At 45.7% G+C, this 18,488-nt stretch overlaps 1 protein-coding gene across 3 annotated transcripts in view; it reads right to left on the reverse strand.

The window, feature by feature from the left end:
- LOC103223662 (carboxyl-terminal PDZ ligand of neuronal nitric oxide synthase protein) overlaps window positions 1-17,876 on the reverse strand; it is a 317,588-nt gene extending 299,712 nt beyond the window's left edge. For 2 of the 3 annotated variants that reach the window (XM_007976364.3, XM_007976366.3), the window contains exon 1: window positions 17,264-17,876. In XM_007976364.3, the coding sequence (XP_007974555.1) occupies window positions 17,264-17,368 (105 nt within the window). In that variant the 5' untranslated portion in view covers window positions 17,369-17,876. The remainder of the gene's footprint in view (window positions 1-17,263) is intronic. The other variant, XM_007976365.3, reaches the window with a different exon arrangement.
- Window positions 17,877-18,488: the final 612 nt, after the last annotated feature.

An 18,488-nucleotide genomic window follows, 5' to 3' on the forward strand; every position in this document is an offset into this window, starting at 1 on the left:
CAAAGAGATGAAAGTGACTAGTTCAAGGCCCTGGATCCAATAAAGGATGGGATTGGCATTGCAGCTTGTCCTGAACTCTCCCAAGCCACATTCCAGTCTCTCAGACCCCAGCCTCCATGCTCAATAGAGTAGACAAATTAGTGTAAAGTGAAAAAAGTGTAAATGAGAATGGGGAGGTGGCTGCCTGCCTCCCACATGGCATATCCGATGCATTCAGACTGCCTTAGAAGAGGTGAGTCAGCAGCCTCAAGTGTATGCTTCAGACATATTTTTAACAGAAAACAACTTAAAGCTACTGTTGGAAAGAGGAAATAAAGACTCACTAAGGGGCATCACTGTCACAAGCTACTGGACATCCATAGCATTCTAGGGATGTCAGCCTCACTCTAACACACCAAACTCTCGCTGAATTCATCCACCCCTATGTGTCTTTACTGAGTGGCTACTATAAACCAGGCCCTCTGTCAGTGCTGCAGAAAATACAAAAGTTCAACCACCTTTTGGGGCCCTATGCTAAGTATACAAATAACACTACTATAAATCAGACGGTGCTGTGGCAATACAAGGAAGCACACAGGTACAGTTGGATGAGGGTGAGAAACTAGTATTTGCTGAGCTAACCCTCACAAGATGAGCATGGAGTTGTTGTATGCATCCTACGCCTACAACTACAAAGCCAGCTATAAGCTAGCTCCACTTTAATAAAAGAAAAATGAGACACACATCGTAAACCTCTTTACCATCCTGTCAAGGGAATGACTGGGAGGGGGAAGTCATTAAACATCAGATTCTCTACATAAAACTGTTTTGTGAAATATAGCCAACGTGACTCAGATGACAGTTGGGCTGGGCAGGGGAAGCAAAATCACTACAGTGGGTAAGAGCCATGTTGGGGATCCCACTCCTGGCCAAGGCACCCCAGTAAATGTGGTGAAGAGCGAAGCAGTATACCCACACTGTCATTAACTTCATGCATTGATTCATTCATTCAAGACCAATGGCACACCTATAAGGCATCAGGCACTGTGGTAAGCTCTGGAAATTCAAAAGCAAGTCAGATACAGTGAGATAAGGATCTCACCAGCCAGGGAAAGCTACTCAGGGTAAGCAAGGGAGGGTATAGAAGACAGAAATAACTGCTATACTGCAGATAAATATTAACAAAAGCCTGGTAACACAAAGGAAGTTGTTGTCTAATATCCCTAGCTCCGACCACTACCACCTTGTGCCTGCAGTACAGGACGAGCTTCCTAGACAGTCTCTCCAGGCCTATTATTGCCCCCTCCACCACCCTCCACAGAGCTGCTAAGGATGTTTTAAAACTTCAAGAATCATCATTTAAAACCCCTGAAATAACCCTTCCAAAGCCACAGACTGGTCCACTAACAGCTGCCTCCAAAAGTTGTTCTGGGTCCAGGAAAATGGATGAGCTCTGCTCCATAGCAGCAGCGCCCATGAATACGCTCTACAGAAAGCTCAGTGGAACATGGCTGCATGTGAAAAGCAAGGCCTCATTTCAGCACCAAAGCCTCGATCTCATTTTTGTCCCAGAATTGGATATGAAGTGAACTTGGGCAAGTCACTTGATTTGACAGACCTTCAGAAGCAGCAACTATAAAAGAGGAAAAATAGCACCCATCTGGCAGCACAGTTGGAAGAATTAAATCAGAAAGTTTATAAAACACCTAGCAGAATGCCCAGCACATAGTATGTGATTAATACCTAATAATATAATGTGCCTATCTTTCCACATGTCAGTATCTTCCCAGCGAGGTTGACATCCTCCAAGTCACCAGCCTTGTCTCATCTCTCTCTGGCCTTCAGCACCAAGCACTGTGTCCCAAATATGGTAGATGCACAATAAATGCTTCCTATAGACTGGATCCATTTCTATATCTGCATTTAGGAATGCAAATTCAGGGAACAGGGGTCAGACTCAGAAAGGGCTACATGAAGAAAGAAATCTAAGGAGAACTCAACAAACCCATGAGAGGAAAGTGGATATTAATGAAATAAGAATTTATGAGGGAGTACATAGTGATTCATAAAGGCCACCACTTGGCGAGAACCCCAGTTCTTCTTGGTCTTCCCACTGAAACTTCCTTTGCCTGCTCCAATGTTTTCACCCTATGATTCTCAAATGTTCCTGCTTGATTTGATTTGATTAGAATCAACTGGGGAGCCTCCCAATATGGAGAATTCCCACTTGCACAAAAATGAACTAGATATACCTTCCCCTATTCCTCTGAGATAGAACTAAAAAGTTCAGACATTATACATAAAACAAGCAGGAGAAGAATCTGAAAGATGGAGAGAAGACAGACAAGCTAGGGACCTTAGCACCCAAGAGATGGCACAGCAGCGAGTTCCCTGCATTTTCTTTTAGCCTCACATCTCCCAGACTGGTTGCTGGAGAAGCTGGAGACCTGGAAACACCAATAGACACAGACAAAACAAAAAAGGTCCCAAGAAAGCCTGTTCTCTCTAACCAAATGACCAGGAAAGGGGCAGCAGAGTACGACAAAAACAATTTTCCAGCAGTAACAGCTCCACTCCAGAAAAATACCACAGAAAACACTATGGGCTGGGTACAGAGGCTCACATCTGTAATCCAGCACGTTGGGAGTCTGAAGCAGGTGGATCATTTGAGCCCAGGGGTTCCAGACCAGACTGGGCAACATGGCAAAACCCTACAAAAAATACAAAAAATTAGCCAGGCATGGTAGCACCCACCTGTAGTCTCAGCTACCAGGGAGGCTGAGGCGGGAAGATCACCTGAGCCTGGGAGGTTGAGGCTTCAGTGAGGCATGATCATGTCACTGCACTCCAGCCCAGGTGACAGAGTGAGGCCTTGTCTCAAAAAAGAAGAAAAAGAGAAGAGAAAAAAACTGTGGCCCAACCTCACCAACTGAGTGGGGAAACTAGTCTTCTGCCTCACCAGGCTGTAGTCAGATGTTCCAATCTCACCTCCCTCCCGATAGTGACAACACCAAATGGGAAGCTGGAACATCCACCTCACCTGGAAACACAAGGCCTCTTCCACCTCCTTGCTGGGGTGTCAGAGAAGACCAAGTGGAGACTTTGAACTTCTGCCACCAACCCAGTGGTATTAAGGCCAGTATTAGTGGTGGTCATGTGGAATCAGTAATGAGGTACCCCTACCCCTTCCAACTAGGAAGGTATCAGCTGAGGCCTAGTGAATAACCTAGCCTTCTACCCCTACCTGAGAGTAGTGAGGCTCTCCTGCTAGAAGACCTAAATAAGATCCAAAGCTCATAACATAATATCCAAAATGTCCAGGTTTCAGTAAAAAACCATTCGTCACTCCAAGAACCAGGAGAATCCCAATATGAGTGAGAAAAGACAATCAACAGAAGCCAAAGTCAAGATGACAGATAATATTAAAATTACCTGACATGGGTCTTAAAGCAGTCCTAAGAATGCTTCAACAAGCAATTATGAATATGCTTGAAACCAATTAAAAAGTCAAAAGTCTCATCAAAGAAACAGAAGATACAAAAATCACAATGCCCAGGTTGCACTCCATACTAACTGAATCAAAATCACTAGGAGTACTTAGCTATCATTTTGTTTTTATAACTCCACAGAGATTTCAATGAGCAGCCAAGTTTAAGAACCAGTGCTCTAATGCTGTGGGTCTCAAACTAAAGTGTCCATCAGAATCACATGGTGGAAAACTTGGTAAAGACACTCAGGCCCTATGCTACTTCAACAAGCCTAGGCCTCTGTATTTTTACTAGTTTTCAGGTGATTGTGGTTACTCCAAAGACTGAAAACACCTGCTCTAATTAATCAAAAGAATCTGCAGGTGATTTCCTTCATCTGTGGACGCTGCAAAATCCTTGATCTGGAGGAGGAAAAAAATGCATTTAAGTGACTTTGAGTAAAGGTAAAATTTCAATCATACTTTGGATATAGGTGCCCAGAATATAGTCTGTTTAATCTGGGCTGCCAAGTTTAAGAAATCCAGCCACATTAAAGAGCCAATTTGAGGCCAGGCACAGTGGCTCACGCCTGTAATGCTAGCACTTTGGGAGGCCAGGGCAGAAGGGTTGCTTGAGCCCGGGAGTTTGAGATCAGACTGGGCAATATAGTGAGACCCTGTCTCCAAAAAAAACCAGCCAGTTTGAAAATGTAGTTATAGTGGAGGCTGTGTGTGGCAAGATAATGTTACCTGTCACTTGGCCCACAGGAGACACTAATCTTCCTCTCCACAGAACAATAAAAGGTTTCTACATGAGTGCTTCTTCCCACCCAAAGAAACCAAAAGAAAAAGCAAAGAGTTTATAGTCAAGATAGAAAAAAGGACACAACCAAGGAGCTTTTCCATTGTGCATGGTGGACTGAGATTTCCAATCCAAAAGGCAACATCTCTGGGAATGAGCTTTTCAGCGTTTTGTACTCTACCAGAGGCACCCTGGGGCCTCTGAGTGGAGATAACTTCTCCTCAAAAATAGAGGTGGGCCAATAAGCATATGCGAAAAAAAGCTCAACATCACTGATCATTAGAGAAATGCAAATCAAAACCACAATGAGATACTATCTAACACCAGTCAAAAGGGGTATTACTAAAAAGTCAAAAAAATAAAAGATGTTGGCAAGGTTGTAAAGAAAAAGCAACATTTATAGACTGTTGGTGGGAGTGTAAATTAGTTCAGCCATTGTGGAAAACAGTGTGGCGATTTCTCAGAGACCTAAAGACAGAAATGCCATTTGACCCAGCAATCCCATTACTGGGTATGTACCCAAAGAAATATAAATCATTGTATTATAAAGACACATGCACGCATATGTTCATTGCAGCATTATTCACAATAGTGAAGATACGGAATCATCCTACATGCCTATCAATGATAGATAGACTAGCTAAAGAAAATGTGGTACATATGTATCATGAAATATTGTGCAGCCATAAAAAAGAACGAGATCATGTCCTTTGCAGGGACATAGATGGAGCTGGAAGCCATTATCCTCAGCAAACTAGTGCAGGAACAAAAAAAAACAAATACTGCATGTTCTCACTTATAAGTGAGAGCTAAATGATGAGAACACATGGACACATAGAGGGGAACACCACACACTGGCTTTTCAGATGGTAGAGGTTGGGAAGAGGGAGAGGATCAGGAAAAAGAACTAATGAGTCCTAGGTTTAATACATGATTGATGAAACAATCTGTACAACAAACCCCCATGACGCAAATTTACCTATGTAACAAACCTGCACATGTGCCCCTGAGCTTAAAATAAAAGTTTTTTAAAAATGGAATACAGGAAAAAAATAGAAGTAGGGCCAGGCACAGTGGCTCACACCTGTAATTCCAGTACTTTGGGAGGCTGAGGCAAGCAGATCACTTGAGCCCAGGAGTTCCAGACCAGTCTGAGCAACATGGTGAAAACCCATCTCTACAAAAAAATATATATATACACACATGAAAATTGGCCAGGCATGGTGGCACATGAGAGGCTGATGGTAGCTGATGGTAGAGGCACATGGTGGCACATGAGAGGCTGATGGTAGAGGCACATGGTAGCTACTTGAGAGGCTGAGCTGGGAGGATCACCTGAGCCCCAGGAGGTCAAGGCTGCAATGAGTCATGATCATGCCACTGCACTGCAGCCTGGGCAACAGAGTAAAATCCCATCTCAAAAGACAAAAAAAAAAAAAAATGCTGGGAAAGGCAAGGAAAAGGGCGTGGACATTGAGAGGAGCGAAATGCCACACTGAACAGGAAATGCACAGGCAAGAGCCCAGCCAAGAATAACACCCTCCAGGAAGGGCCTCCCAGAGCTCCTCTCCTTCCCCTTCTCCAGCATTTCCACCTAGTCACTGATGCCTCATTTCTTTATCTGGACAACATCAACATGGCCCAGAAAAGTCTTTACAGGTGAGCCGTTGCCCAGTGGCACAGAACAACAGACCTGGGTCCCAGACACAGCCACAATGGAAAGGACTAAGATCACCTTCAACAGACCATTTGCCTATTCAATCCAACCTAAAAGACCCTCCTCTGAAAAACTAGAACAATAACACCTATCCTCATGGGATAGGGGCCACTGTAAAGATTAAATTAGTTAATACATGTAAAATGCTTAAAACAATGCACAGAACACAGTGAGGACTTGAAAAACATTAGCTCTTGGTATTTTGAATGATATACAGCACAAGAGTTCATAGTGGAGACACCCTGAGCCACACTACCTGTGTGTGACTCTGGGATCTATCCACTACTAGATGTAGACCATGAGCAAGTGACTCTGCCTCTGTATGCCTTGGCTTCTTCATCTATAAGATACAAATAATGATAATACCTTAACTAGCATGGTTGTTGGGAGAATTAAATTAATCGTTTCATAGAAAGAGCTTGGCACAGTCCCTGGAACACAGTAAGCACTTTCTAAATGACAGTAATTATGTTATCTTTCTATGGTGTGGCTAGCATGAGGCAAGTAAGTTAGGGAGTCCCCTTGACCTCTGAGGAGCTTGTAGCCTAATTAAGGAGACACGCAATGCACACATGGAACTAGCATGGAAGAGCAGCACAGAATACGGATGCATGATAATTCTACAAGCATGCAAACAGCACTTCTTATGGTCTCCTCCCTGTCTCCTTTCCCTCTCCCCAACACACTCATGCGCTGAGGGAATTCAGAATGTTACAGGGTGCTGTGGGGTTAGGGGAGCGCTCCCTTCTTGGTCACCCCCTTACTCCCAAGGGTGGGCCCCTTAGTAGGGATTCCCAGGTCTCATTCAATACTCAACGCTGCTCATTTAAACAAGTTCCCCCTGGAAAGCACTTAGTTTCAAGAATAAAGGGGGGTAGCCACTCTCCTCAGTTTTCATGGATGGACCATAAAGGGGTGAGACACTTAAGCCTCACTAGAGAAAACCAACAGGGCTATACACAAGGGGTGGCGGGGTAGGAATTCTAAAGTGTTCCAGCACTCTCTGGGCACTGAACTTGCTGGAAGTGCCATTTTAAATAACGTTTAAAGCCAGCTGCTCCAGTGCTTAAAAGGAAACATGATGCTGAATATAAAAATTGTAAGGGGAAATGTAAGCATCATAAGGTATTAATTAATCCCATGACAGAAGATTCCTTCTGCTTAGATTACCTCTGCCTAAAGAAATATTTATCCAAGAAATTCAGAGAAAGACAAGTGAAGACAGACAACACCGTACTTAAGATTCTGTGATTTTTAATCCTGACAAGGATTAAAGGGCTGGAACAAATGTGATGGTGGCATGCACCAGAACCTAGTTAACCCCTTTTTATTCCTTCCCAAGGAGGCTGACAGCTATTTTAAGCCCACAAAGTAGTCACGCTGTCTGATTTGCAACTTTAGGAATCAGAGTAGCTGCAGCTAGATTTTTTAAGCAGGCATGTATAATGAAGACAATACACGACTAGGTCTCTGACTTATAAAAGAACAGAGTGTCTGAATATTCCATAGATTAAAACCATGCACAGATGAAACTTAAATTGCAATTTGTAGGACTTAATAACAGTAATAAAAACAGCAGCCAACTCTGTGCCACGCACGATGCTAGGCCATTTACAGGTACTACTCATTCAATCTCCCATTAACCCTATGAAGTATGAGATATTTGTATACTCTTTTTACAAATGAGAATGCTAAAGGAGAGATGTTACATAACTCACACAAGGTCATGCAGCAAGTGAGGGATAGAGCCAGGATTTGAACCTAAACACAGTTTGGTTCCTGAATCCATGCCATGCTATGCTACCAACCAAATTCATGTCATAAAAATTGCAACGTAGCAAATTAAAGAAAATAAGCCATGAATTAGGGGAAAAAAAGACATCAATTCATTAATGAGAAAACAAGTTGAAAATGTTTCTTACGGCCGGGCACGGTGGCTCAAGCCTGCAATCCCAGCACTTTGGGAGGCCGAGACAGGTGGATCACTAGGTCAGGAGATCGAGAGCATCCTGGCTAACATGGTGAAACCCCGTCTCTACTAAAAAATACAAAAAACTAGCCGGGAGTGGTGGCGGACGCGTGCAGTCCCAGCTACTCGGGAGGCTGAGGCAGGAGAATGGTGTAAATCCAGGAGGCGGAGCTTGCAGTGAGCTCAGATCCGGCCACTGCACTCCAGCCTGGGTGACAGAGCGAGACTCCGTCTCAAAAAAAAAAAAAAAAAAAAAAAGTTTCTTACATAAACGACAATTGAGAAATGACAATTACCTACTCCTGAAATTGGCCATATGTTCTATATTCAGATTCTAATTCCATTCGACATTCTCTGGAATTTTATTTAATTCAGGGAAAAAAATGCTTACTTGGCATTTTCATTGGAAGGAATTAGCACTATGTGAGATTGGGGTTATCAGAAAGAGGCCACACCAGGGAGGTCCCTCAAGCCACTGGCAAACGGAAGTTACCAGACTAAAGCAAGAAAAATGGTGGGGAGGAGTGTGGAGTCAATTAAGGCACCTCTCACCATTGGGTGACCCAGGAGGGTCCTGGCCATCTTATAGGGAGCATCTCTTTCATTCAAAATACATTTTCTATGCGCAAGGCACTGTACTCAGTGCTGTGGAAGACACGGGGGCAGAGTGACATGGACCCTGACAATGACAATGTAGGGATGAAAATCGGACAGGGCAAGCAGCTCTAATATAAAGCAGGTGGGGCTGGTAACATCCACTTCACGGAGTGACTTGTGAACTGGGTGGGAAACTGCAGTGAGGGTTAAGGGAATGGTGGGTACTACAGTTGGGTTGAAGCCCAGGGTGATTAAAGGGAATTGTTCAAAAACAGTATTGAATGTCATACTAAGAATTTTGGTTCTAATATAGTAAGTACAGAAACTTTTCATGTTTTTGAGTGGGAGGATAACCATTTCAAGAAAATTGATAGGGCAAAAGTTTAAGGGATGAGGGGATCAGAGAACGAGTGGGGCACTGGAGGCCTTCAGGAGGTTATTGATGGCCCTGATAACAGGGGAGGGGGTGGAGCATGTGAACTGGTGATGGATCAGCCAGGGCGCATGGATGGATGTCACTGGGAACATTCAAGAGGATTTGGCACCTGACTTGGTGTGGGGTACAGGAGGGTAGAGCCTGGACACCATAGGTACCCAGTAAACAGCAAATTTGTGTTGGCTGTTAAATCAAAGAATACAAGGAGTACTTTAAAGTGTCAGGCCCATGTGCCCAAGAGGATGGTGGGGTCGTTAAAAGACAATGAAGTCAGAAGAGAAATTTGATTTCCAGCTTGTTGAGTGATGGGGACAGCAACACGTTCAGGTACAGATGGCCAGCAGGAAGCTGCAAATAAAGATGCGGAGTCTGGACTGAAGTAGAGAGCCAGCAGCCTGCATAACAGAAGAGTGGGAGCAGACAGAATCCAAAGGAGAGGGAATGGAGCACTCACGGTAGAGGGCAAAGGGAGGACGTAGAACAGCCACAAAAGAAGGAGGTATGGGCAGGGGCAGGGGGCTGGCTGACTGCAAGCAGGCACAGAGAGCCCAATGAGGCAATCCACGGAGGACTAGGACAGGCTGCTCAGGAAGAAAAGTCAAAGGATGAGGACAGAGGAAGGGGCAGCAGAGCAATTTCAGTACAGCAGCCAGGACAGAAGTCGGAAGGATGCGGCCAGGGACTGAATGAAGACTGAGAAACTGCAGAGGGTGGAGTACTCTCTCACAAGGCTTAGCTGTGAAAGAAAGAGAAAGACAACATGTTAATTAAAGAAAGAGGCAGAAAGAAGAGACGTTTCACAGAGGGAAGGCCATAGCATATTCTTAGGCAGGGAGGAGTAAGTCAGTACCCAGGAGATGTAACCGTGCCAGGGTGGGGGTGGGGAGTGAAGGGCATAATTAAGAGGACAAAGGCAGACTAACAGGACATGGAAAGCAGACAGATCTCAAAATGAGGGAAAAAGAAAAAAATTGGACTTCATCAAAATTTAAAACTTTGTGTTTCAAAGGACAATACCAAGAAAGTGAAAAGACCACCCACAGAATGGGTAAAAATATTGCAAATCTATATAAGGGATTTGAATCCAGAATATATAAAGAACTCTTACAACTCAATAGTAAAACGCCAATCCAACTTTTAAATGGGCAAAGGATCAGAACAGACATTTCTCCAAAGAAAATATATAAATGGCCAAAAAACACATGAAAAGATAGTCGTTTTTTTGTTTTTTTTTTTTCTCTGAGTCTGCTTGCTAGGGAATGAGGAGATATTCTGTTATTCAAAAGGGAAATACAAATCAAAACTATGATGAAATAGCACTTCACACCCAGGAGGATGGCTGGAATCAAAAAGTCAGACAAGCATTGGTGAGGATATGAACACACTGCTGGTGGAAAGGTAAAACGAAGCAGCCACATTGGAAGTTTCACAAAGGGTCACACATGGTTACCATGGGACCCAGCCATTTTACTTTTATTTATTTTACCCAAGATAAATTTAAAAAAAATAAAAATAAAAACATGCCTGCACAAAAGCCTGTACATGAATGTTTAGAGCATTATTTTTAAGAGGCAAAAATGGAAACAACCTAAATGTGCCTCAGCTGATGAGTGAACAAACCAAATGTGGTATATCCATACAATGATATATTATCCAGCCATATAAAGGAATTAAGTACTGATAAATTATAGATGAACCCTGAAACACGACACTAAGGGAAAGAAGTCAGACACAAAAGATCACATATTATATAATTCCGTAAATATGAAATGTCCAGAATAGGCAAATCTAGAGACAGCAAGTAGATTAGTGGCTGTTCAGGGTTGGGCAGACGCAGGTGGTAAGGATTACAGGAGTGTGCCACCATGCCCAGCTAATTTTGTATTTTTAGTAGAGATGGGATTTCACCATGATGGCCAGGCTAGCCTTGAACTCCTGACCTCAAGTGATCCACCCGCCTCGGCCTCCCAAAGCGCTGGGATTACAGCCGTGAGCCACCACACCCAGCCTAGTGTTTTTTTTTAATGTGATGAAAATGTTCTAAAATTGACTGTGGTGCTGGTAGCACAGATCTGTAATATCTTAAAAATCACTAAATTGTACAGTTTAAATTAGTGAATTGTATGGTATGTGAACTACATCTCAATAAAACTATTAGAAAGGAGGGAACTCAATAGTAAAAAGCCAATCCAACTTTTAAATGGCCAAAGAATCAGAATAGACATTTCTCCAAATAAAATATATAAATGGCCTTTTCCAAAAACAGAAAGGAAGAAGGAAAGTAGCAAAGATCAAGTTTGCAGGGTAGGGCAAAAAGGCAGGAAGGGAGGGCCATGGGAATGGTCCCAGGCTGTCAGGGAGGGTAGACAGCAGGATGAGGGCAGCAAAAAGGTCACTGCAGAGCTAAGAGCATCCTCAAGGCAACAAAGGTATAAAGGGAAGGCAGGTAATTACAGCCAGCGAAGACATTCTGAAAGTTTGAGTCTTGGGAGTAGCAGCATTATGAGTAGGCAATAGTAAACAGTGAGTCAAGTCTGATTAGGGTCCTAGCTACAGATAACTGGCAAAGGTCATCATTAGATGTGGCTGCATGATTTTGACCACTAAAAAGAACTGGGACATTGTGGGCAAATGTCTGAAAGCCATTTCAGAGCTACGACTGAAAGCCATAAAATAATGAAATGTATGGCTAATGTAGAAATAGACTTGTCCATCAAATCCCAAGAATACCAGGAGTGGAGGAACATACTGGGACACCTGAGAGCAATGTAAGGACAAATAAAACAGGTATCATTTCAGAGCAGTACTGTATCTTTGGAACTCACTGCCCCCCACCAAAAAAAAAAAAGTGGTCTGGGCAGAAGATAAGTGTTCTTAAAAGCATCTGGAAAAGCATAAGAAAGTGAACTATGTCTCCTCCTTAATGATGACATTGGAAAATACATCAGACCCTTAATCCGAATTGCTACTGTTCCAGAACCCTGGAAGACAGGACCCTTAGTCAGGGTGGAGAGAAGGGAGAAAGTGGACATAAGCACCCGGTGTATAGTGGAATGGGTTCTGAGAGCTCTGTACCATGCCATGTAGGCTCAGATGAGTCAGGGATACCCCACTTACGGTGACCAAATGTCATTCATCTGGAGGCCTTCATGGCAGTATGTTTAAGAGGCATCCACAGATATCCTGCTGAGGTTACTGGAATCTCTAAAATCCACATCAGGGAAACCATCAACCAATGAAGCCAGGTAGCAAGGAAGGAAATACAGCCAGAGAATTCAGCTTCAATCTGACCAAATGCTCCCAAACCACAAAATCACTCAGCAATGATATTTACTGCTTTCAGACTTTCCACAATTGGTCATTTCTTCCACTTGACAATTTTTCATTGTGACTATGTCTGTACCTGACGTTGAGGCTTGGGAGGGGGAGATACACAGAGGCATGAGATTCCTCAAAGAACATTCCATGTCACTGGAGAAGATATATGCAGAGAGGAAAAAACAGAATTTTGTGTGGTAAACAGCTTCAGCAATATCTCTCATCCCACGTGCAATCTTCTCCCATCAAGAAGTGGGGCTTATTTCTCTTCCCCAATAGCCTATTTTGACCAACAGGATGTGGCAGAAGTGACCCTATGTAACTCAGAAAGGCCCAACCTTAAGAGTTTCTGCTTTCCTGCTTGGAACACCCCCTACTGAAAACCAGCTGCCCAAAAAAAGGGTCACCATGCTGTGAGGGGATCCAAGCCAGAGAGTGGAGGGAATAGTCATGTGAAGGACCACCAAGGCACAGTCATATGAGTGAAGCCTTCTTGAACATTCCAGCCTAGCTGCGGATGAATACAGCAAAGTGAGTGATCCAGTCAACACCATAAGCAACAGAAGAACAGCCCAGCCAAGCTCTGCCTCAATTCCTGAGTCATGATTCATAAGCAAACTGATCAGTTCTTGTTTCAAGCTACTGAGTCTTGAGGTAGTTTGTTTTCAAGTGATGGATAACTGAAACCAGTTTGAAGCCAGGGAACCAGGGATAAGTCCTGGTTCTGACTATGTGACCTTGGGTCCATGACTTCCCCTCCAAACTTCAATTTCCTCATCTGTCCAATGATGGGGTGAGGGTGTTGTACTGAGCCATGGTGCTTTCCAGTTCTGACCGTCTGTATCATACACACAGATATAAGGGAACGATCTAGGCAATGAGTGTTAGGACTACAAGGGAAGCAACTATTAATATTTCAGGATTGAGTGAGCCTTGGAGGAGGTGAAGAATCATGGACCTGGAGTCAAAAGCCCTGGAGTGTGAGGATTAAGTGAGGCAGTGGCTAGAACAACACATGGCACATAGTAAGTGCTCAATAAATATCATTAGCTGATATACCAATTTGCAACTCTGGACAAATTAATCTCTCTGATCCCCATTCTTTGGTCTGAAAAATCGAGATAACACTAATGTGCCTGTTTCTATACGAGGAAAAGTCTTTGTATGTAAAAGTCCCATGCAAATCAAAAATCACCTACAGATAAGACATAACTATTATTAATACTCTTATTATCCTTTGTACCATTAGCATTAAAAGTCTCTTTCTCACCAAGAGAGGAGAGACAGTTGATGACACTGGCCACCAGGAAGACATACTGGGAGATCAGGAGGCAGGTACTAAGGAGCCACAGGCTCTCAGGGCATGTAAGATTTACCCACCCACCAGCATCAGTCAGTAAGCCAGGTGCCCACTCTGAACACAGACAGCAGGTTTCCCTGGCAAGCAGCTCTCAGCCCAAAGGGAAATCTGGAAACGGCCAAGCATTAAAAGTTTGAGCCAGGTATAGTGGTTCGTGCCTGTAATCCCAACATTTGGGAGGCCGAGGCGGGCAGATCACCTGAGGTCGGGAGTTCGAGGCCAGCCTGACCAAAATGGAGAAACCCCATCTCTACTAAAAATACAAAATTAGCTGGGCATGGTGGTGCATGCCTATAATCCCAGCTATTCGGTAGGCTGAGGCAGGAGAATCACTTGAACCCGGCAGTTGGAGGTTGTGGTGAGGTGAGATCATGCCATTGCACTACAGCCTGGGCAACAAGAGCGAAACTCCATCTCTAAATAAATAAATAAATAAATGTATGCATGCATGTATGTTTGAATAATTTCCTATACCAGAGTCCTAGAGCCCAGCAACCTGAGACCACTCCACTAGAGAGCTGTGACTCAAACCCATGGCCAACATAGAGAGAATATTCCATAAAAATTATTGAATGAAAAGGCACTGGATTTGGAAGTCTGAAGTCAAAGCCCCAGGCTTAAATCTTGGCTTTGTCATACACAGCTGTGAGCACTAAGGCACACAACAACCTCCCTGAGCCTATATCCTCATTTATAAAATTGGCATAAGGAGACCCATCTCCTAGGGAAGTAGTGAGAATTAAATGAGGTACTGCAGGTGAAAAAATCTAGGATTGCTCTTGATAACCAAATGCATGGTTTTTTAAGTGCACAGAACCTCTGCCACCCAGATGTCCTTCGATCCTAACCGCATACCTTTCAATCTCTGCAGAACCCTGAAAATGAGTGGCATACATCCAGAGGAACACTCAATCCAATGTTGATTCTGAAAAACTGCCAGCCCTTGGGAGAGAAAGAGCTGCACTCATTTTCCAAGGGTACCTGACAAGGCAACAATAATACATTTGCATTTCCCAGCCTGCATTTTTCCAAAACAAGGGAAGACTGTGATGTGGATTTAACCCTGAAATCCCAGTGATTGTGCAGTTGCACAGACACTGCTCTGCAGGGATGCTGAAAACAGCCAGAAAAGGCTGTTACCAGGAGCATGTAGGACAGAAAAGCCTGTGCTTCCACCTCTGCTCAGGTCTTGACTAACATGGTGTTTGAATGGGCCAGGGTGCAGCATCAATTACAAAGATCTGGGAGTTAGGACCTGGTCCTCAAAGTCAGCCTTTACCCAAAGAAGTTCCACCACTCCCCTTACCATATGCTCCTGTCCTTTCTTCTCTGCCTCACCTCTCTCAAAGAAGGATCCTTAGTCCCCTGTGTCTCAGATTTGTATTGGGAAAACAGCTTGGACCAACTGCGGCTCCCTCTCCTTTCACTGACCACCACTGCCTGTGAATCCGGGGAAGTTACTATAGGAACTACATCACACAGCCCCCAGACATTTGCTTAGAAAAGAAACTGTACATTTGGGAAAGGGAGCAAGTTGGAGGCAACCCTCAAGCCCAATATTTCTCAATATTTCTCAAAGTCTGGCCACAATCACCTGCATTAAATCACCTGGAATGCTCGTTAAAGGTACATAGTCCTGGGCTCCCCCAAGATGCATCGAATTAAAATTGGGGTGTGGCAAGACTCAAACTTGTTAACCCCCTCACCTGATTATTCTTAGGCACACTAGGTTTTGGGGACCAAAAGCAGAGGACTGAACTGTGAGAAAATAAAAAGGCTTAAAATACACGTATTTATCTCTCTGTCTGTCTATCTATCTATCTATCTATCTATCCATCTATCCATCTATCTATCTATCTATCCGAGACAGGGTCTCACTCTGTCACCCAGGGTGGAGTGCAGTGTTGCAATCATAACTAACTGCAGTCTCTAACTCCTGGGCTCAGGCGATCCTCCCACTTTGGCCTCCCAAAGTGCTGGAATTACAGGCAATAGCCACCATGCTCAGTCTTAAAACACTTTAAATCTGATCTCCCTTCTTACTGGTGAACCAAACAAAACACAAGCCAATTCCCCAGTTTATGTATGTCCAAGAAAATTAAATCATGACCCTGAGGAAAACTCATACTTTAAAATAAAAACCCCCACTCACCAAATCAACAGGCCTGGACAAAAATTAACCCAAGCATCCCATCTTAGACCCACCGACCAGATCTATTCTGAGAGATGAGAGAAGTGAGATAAGATCTTGGCTGCAGCCCCGCTCTGTCCCAGCCATACCCAGTAATTCAGCTCTGCATTCCACGGCAGGGTTTAATGTTTCGGGGGGCTGGGGGAGGAAGTTCTCCTAGCTCCAGCAAATATGGCTGGGATAAGGTTATTCAGGGGGAAAAAAGGTGAGCTTCACCAACTCACCCATCTACACGAGAAAGAAAAAAATTCTAAAGAAACTGACCACACTAGGCACATGTCTGATACTCGAAAATTGTGTGAATTGAAGGAAGAAGACACCTGATGGAATAATCCTTTCGTGAGATGCTAACAGCCTGCACGTACACCATCATGAAAGAGAAAAAGAGAACAAAGAGTCAAATTGTCGTCACATCCAAAGTACGTTTTCAAAACCAGCAAGACCCAGCCTACTTAGAGGGGCAATACTTTTTCACCGACAGGCACACTGTAGGTGCCGAAAGTCCCTGGGTCTCTACGTCACAGAGGAGGTCAAAGGGCTTGAAGGAAGAGCAGAACACTTTTCCACAGAAAAAGCACTCTTTCCTGGCGATGGGCAGTGGCAACCGCCACTGCAATTTCAGAGCCAGAACTCCTCACTCAGGGAGGTGCATCACAGGGGGTCAGCCTTCCTCACACCTGATGGTCCAGGACAGAGGCTTCTGCTCCACCCCTCCCCCAGTGGTGGACCTGGGGCTCCGACCTCAGCGCTGAAAATTCCAGTCATCTCTGCTAAATTCTTCCGCAACAGTTCCCTACCAGATGCTGAAACTTAACATTAAGCCACAAAACTAGCAAATGGGTAGCTTTCACCACTCCCTTCAGTGACTGGCACATGCAGAGAGTCTGGCAAATTAGGCATTTAGGAAGTGACTCTAACACCCAGACCCGGTTAAAAAAAAAAAAAAGTTAAAAAAAAAAACCTGTATTCTTTTCTTCAATTAGGAAGCAGGCATTTCTCTTTTAAAAGATCTTCCTGAAAGCACCTCTCCCTGGGAGCCCAGCAGATAAGTAACACCAGAGCTCCCTTAAACCGATTCTAAAGGACCAAGTGCCCAGGCTGCGCTCACTCGCCGGCTTCTCCTCTGGAGGAGGGATCCGGGAAGTAACTCAACCCAGTCCTAGGCGGATAAGGATGGGGGAGTCTGCAGGTGCGAAGGGGGAGGTGAGGCAATACCGCTCAAACTTTGCAGTTGCTCTTGAACAGTTCTGGGCAGGAGCCCGAGGAATTACAGACTCAGAAGGGAGAGTCACCATCCCCAAGAGAAAGGCCCCCAAATCGGCCTAGCCCACCAGCTCTGGGTCCAGGACGGCTGTGCATCTCATCCGCTCAAACATGCCTCCCCGCCCACCGCCACCACAGGTAGCACCCTCCCCGGGGCCCCCTCACCTTGGCCTCAAAGCAGATGCCGTGCTGGAAGGCGTCCTCGTTGTGCAAGGGGATCCGCAGATCGTGCCCATCGTCCACAAGGTTGTACTTGGTTTTGCTGGGCATGGTGACCCGCAGCGGACCCGCTCCTTCGGAGGCGGCGGCGGCTGCAGGAAGGGGCTGGCGAGACCCCGGGGAGGGGAGGCTGGAGCTGGGCGCGGCGACGCGTGGTGGGGCCTGGGAGCGCGGGGCAGAGGGCGCCCTGGCCGCGCGGCGGCCGGACCCAGAGCGGTGCAGAGGGCCGAGAGGCAGCAGGCTGCGCGGATGCGGGCGACGCGAGCGGCGCTGTGGTCGCGCAATTCCTGCCGGCGAGGAGGGTGGCGGGGGAGGAGGTGGCGGCGGGAGCGGGCTGCGCGGCGCCCCTGCCCGGGGAGGGGAGCGGTGGGGCGCGCGGCCCGAAGCGGGACTGGGCGCGGCGCCGGCCCCAGAGCAGTAGAACGCACGGCCCGGGACGAAGAAGAAAAGGCGACGGTGGCGGTGGCGGTGGCGGTGGTGGTGGCGGTGGCGGTGGCGGAGGAGCTGGGTGCCTGTCACGGAGACGCTGGATCAGCCGCCAGCGAGCGGCTCCTCCTGCGGGGCGGGCCCGGGCCGGCTCCTCCCTCCGGGCGCCGAGGCCCTGCCTGCCGCCGGGTCCGCCCCCGCGCAGCCGGCGCTGCCAGCGGAGCAGGTGAAAGTACCCGGGAGCGCCGCGCCGGGCCCTGCGGGCGCCCCCAGCCGCGCGACGCCGGCAACTTCGCCCGGGCCCAGACGGCCGGGATCTCAGGTGCCCTAGCTCAGCCTAGTTTCCTTTTCTTAACGGTCAAATTCTGAGCCGGAGCTACTGATGGCCGCGGCGGCATGGCCTTGAAGTTTTTGTTTTTGTTTTTGTTTTTGGAGAGGAGGGAGGGGCCGTGTTTATTGTTTTGTTTTCGTGTTTTACCAGGAAGGTCCAAGTCTTGCCCCAGATATCCCAAATCTGGGCCCTCATTAATTCTTAGAGTCCCCTTTCTCAGAAGGCAAGACTGCGCCCAAATGGAGGACTATCTTAGGCGCTTTTTGTTCCTATGTGACTTGTGTAATAAGGCTTATGGGGTGCTTTTAGGGAGCATTTTAACATTTAAAAGCCATCAGGCTTGTAGAAATGGGGAAGGCAGAAAGGAGTACTAAGGGCAAGAGATTGCAGAATATTTTTATATTCTTGACTGTC

Source organism: Chlorocebus sabaeus, chromosome 20, assembly GCF_047675955.1.
Source record: "Chlorocebus sabaeus isolate Y175 chromosome 20, mChlSab1.0.hap1, whole genome shotgun sequence".
Classification (NCBI taxonomy): domain Eukaryota; kingdom Metazoa; phylum Chordata; class Mammalia; order Primates; family Cercopithecidae; genus Chlorocebus; species Chlorocebus sabaeus.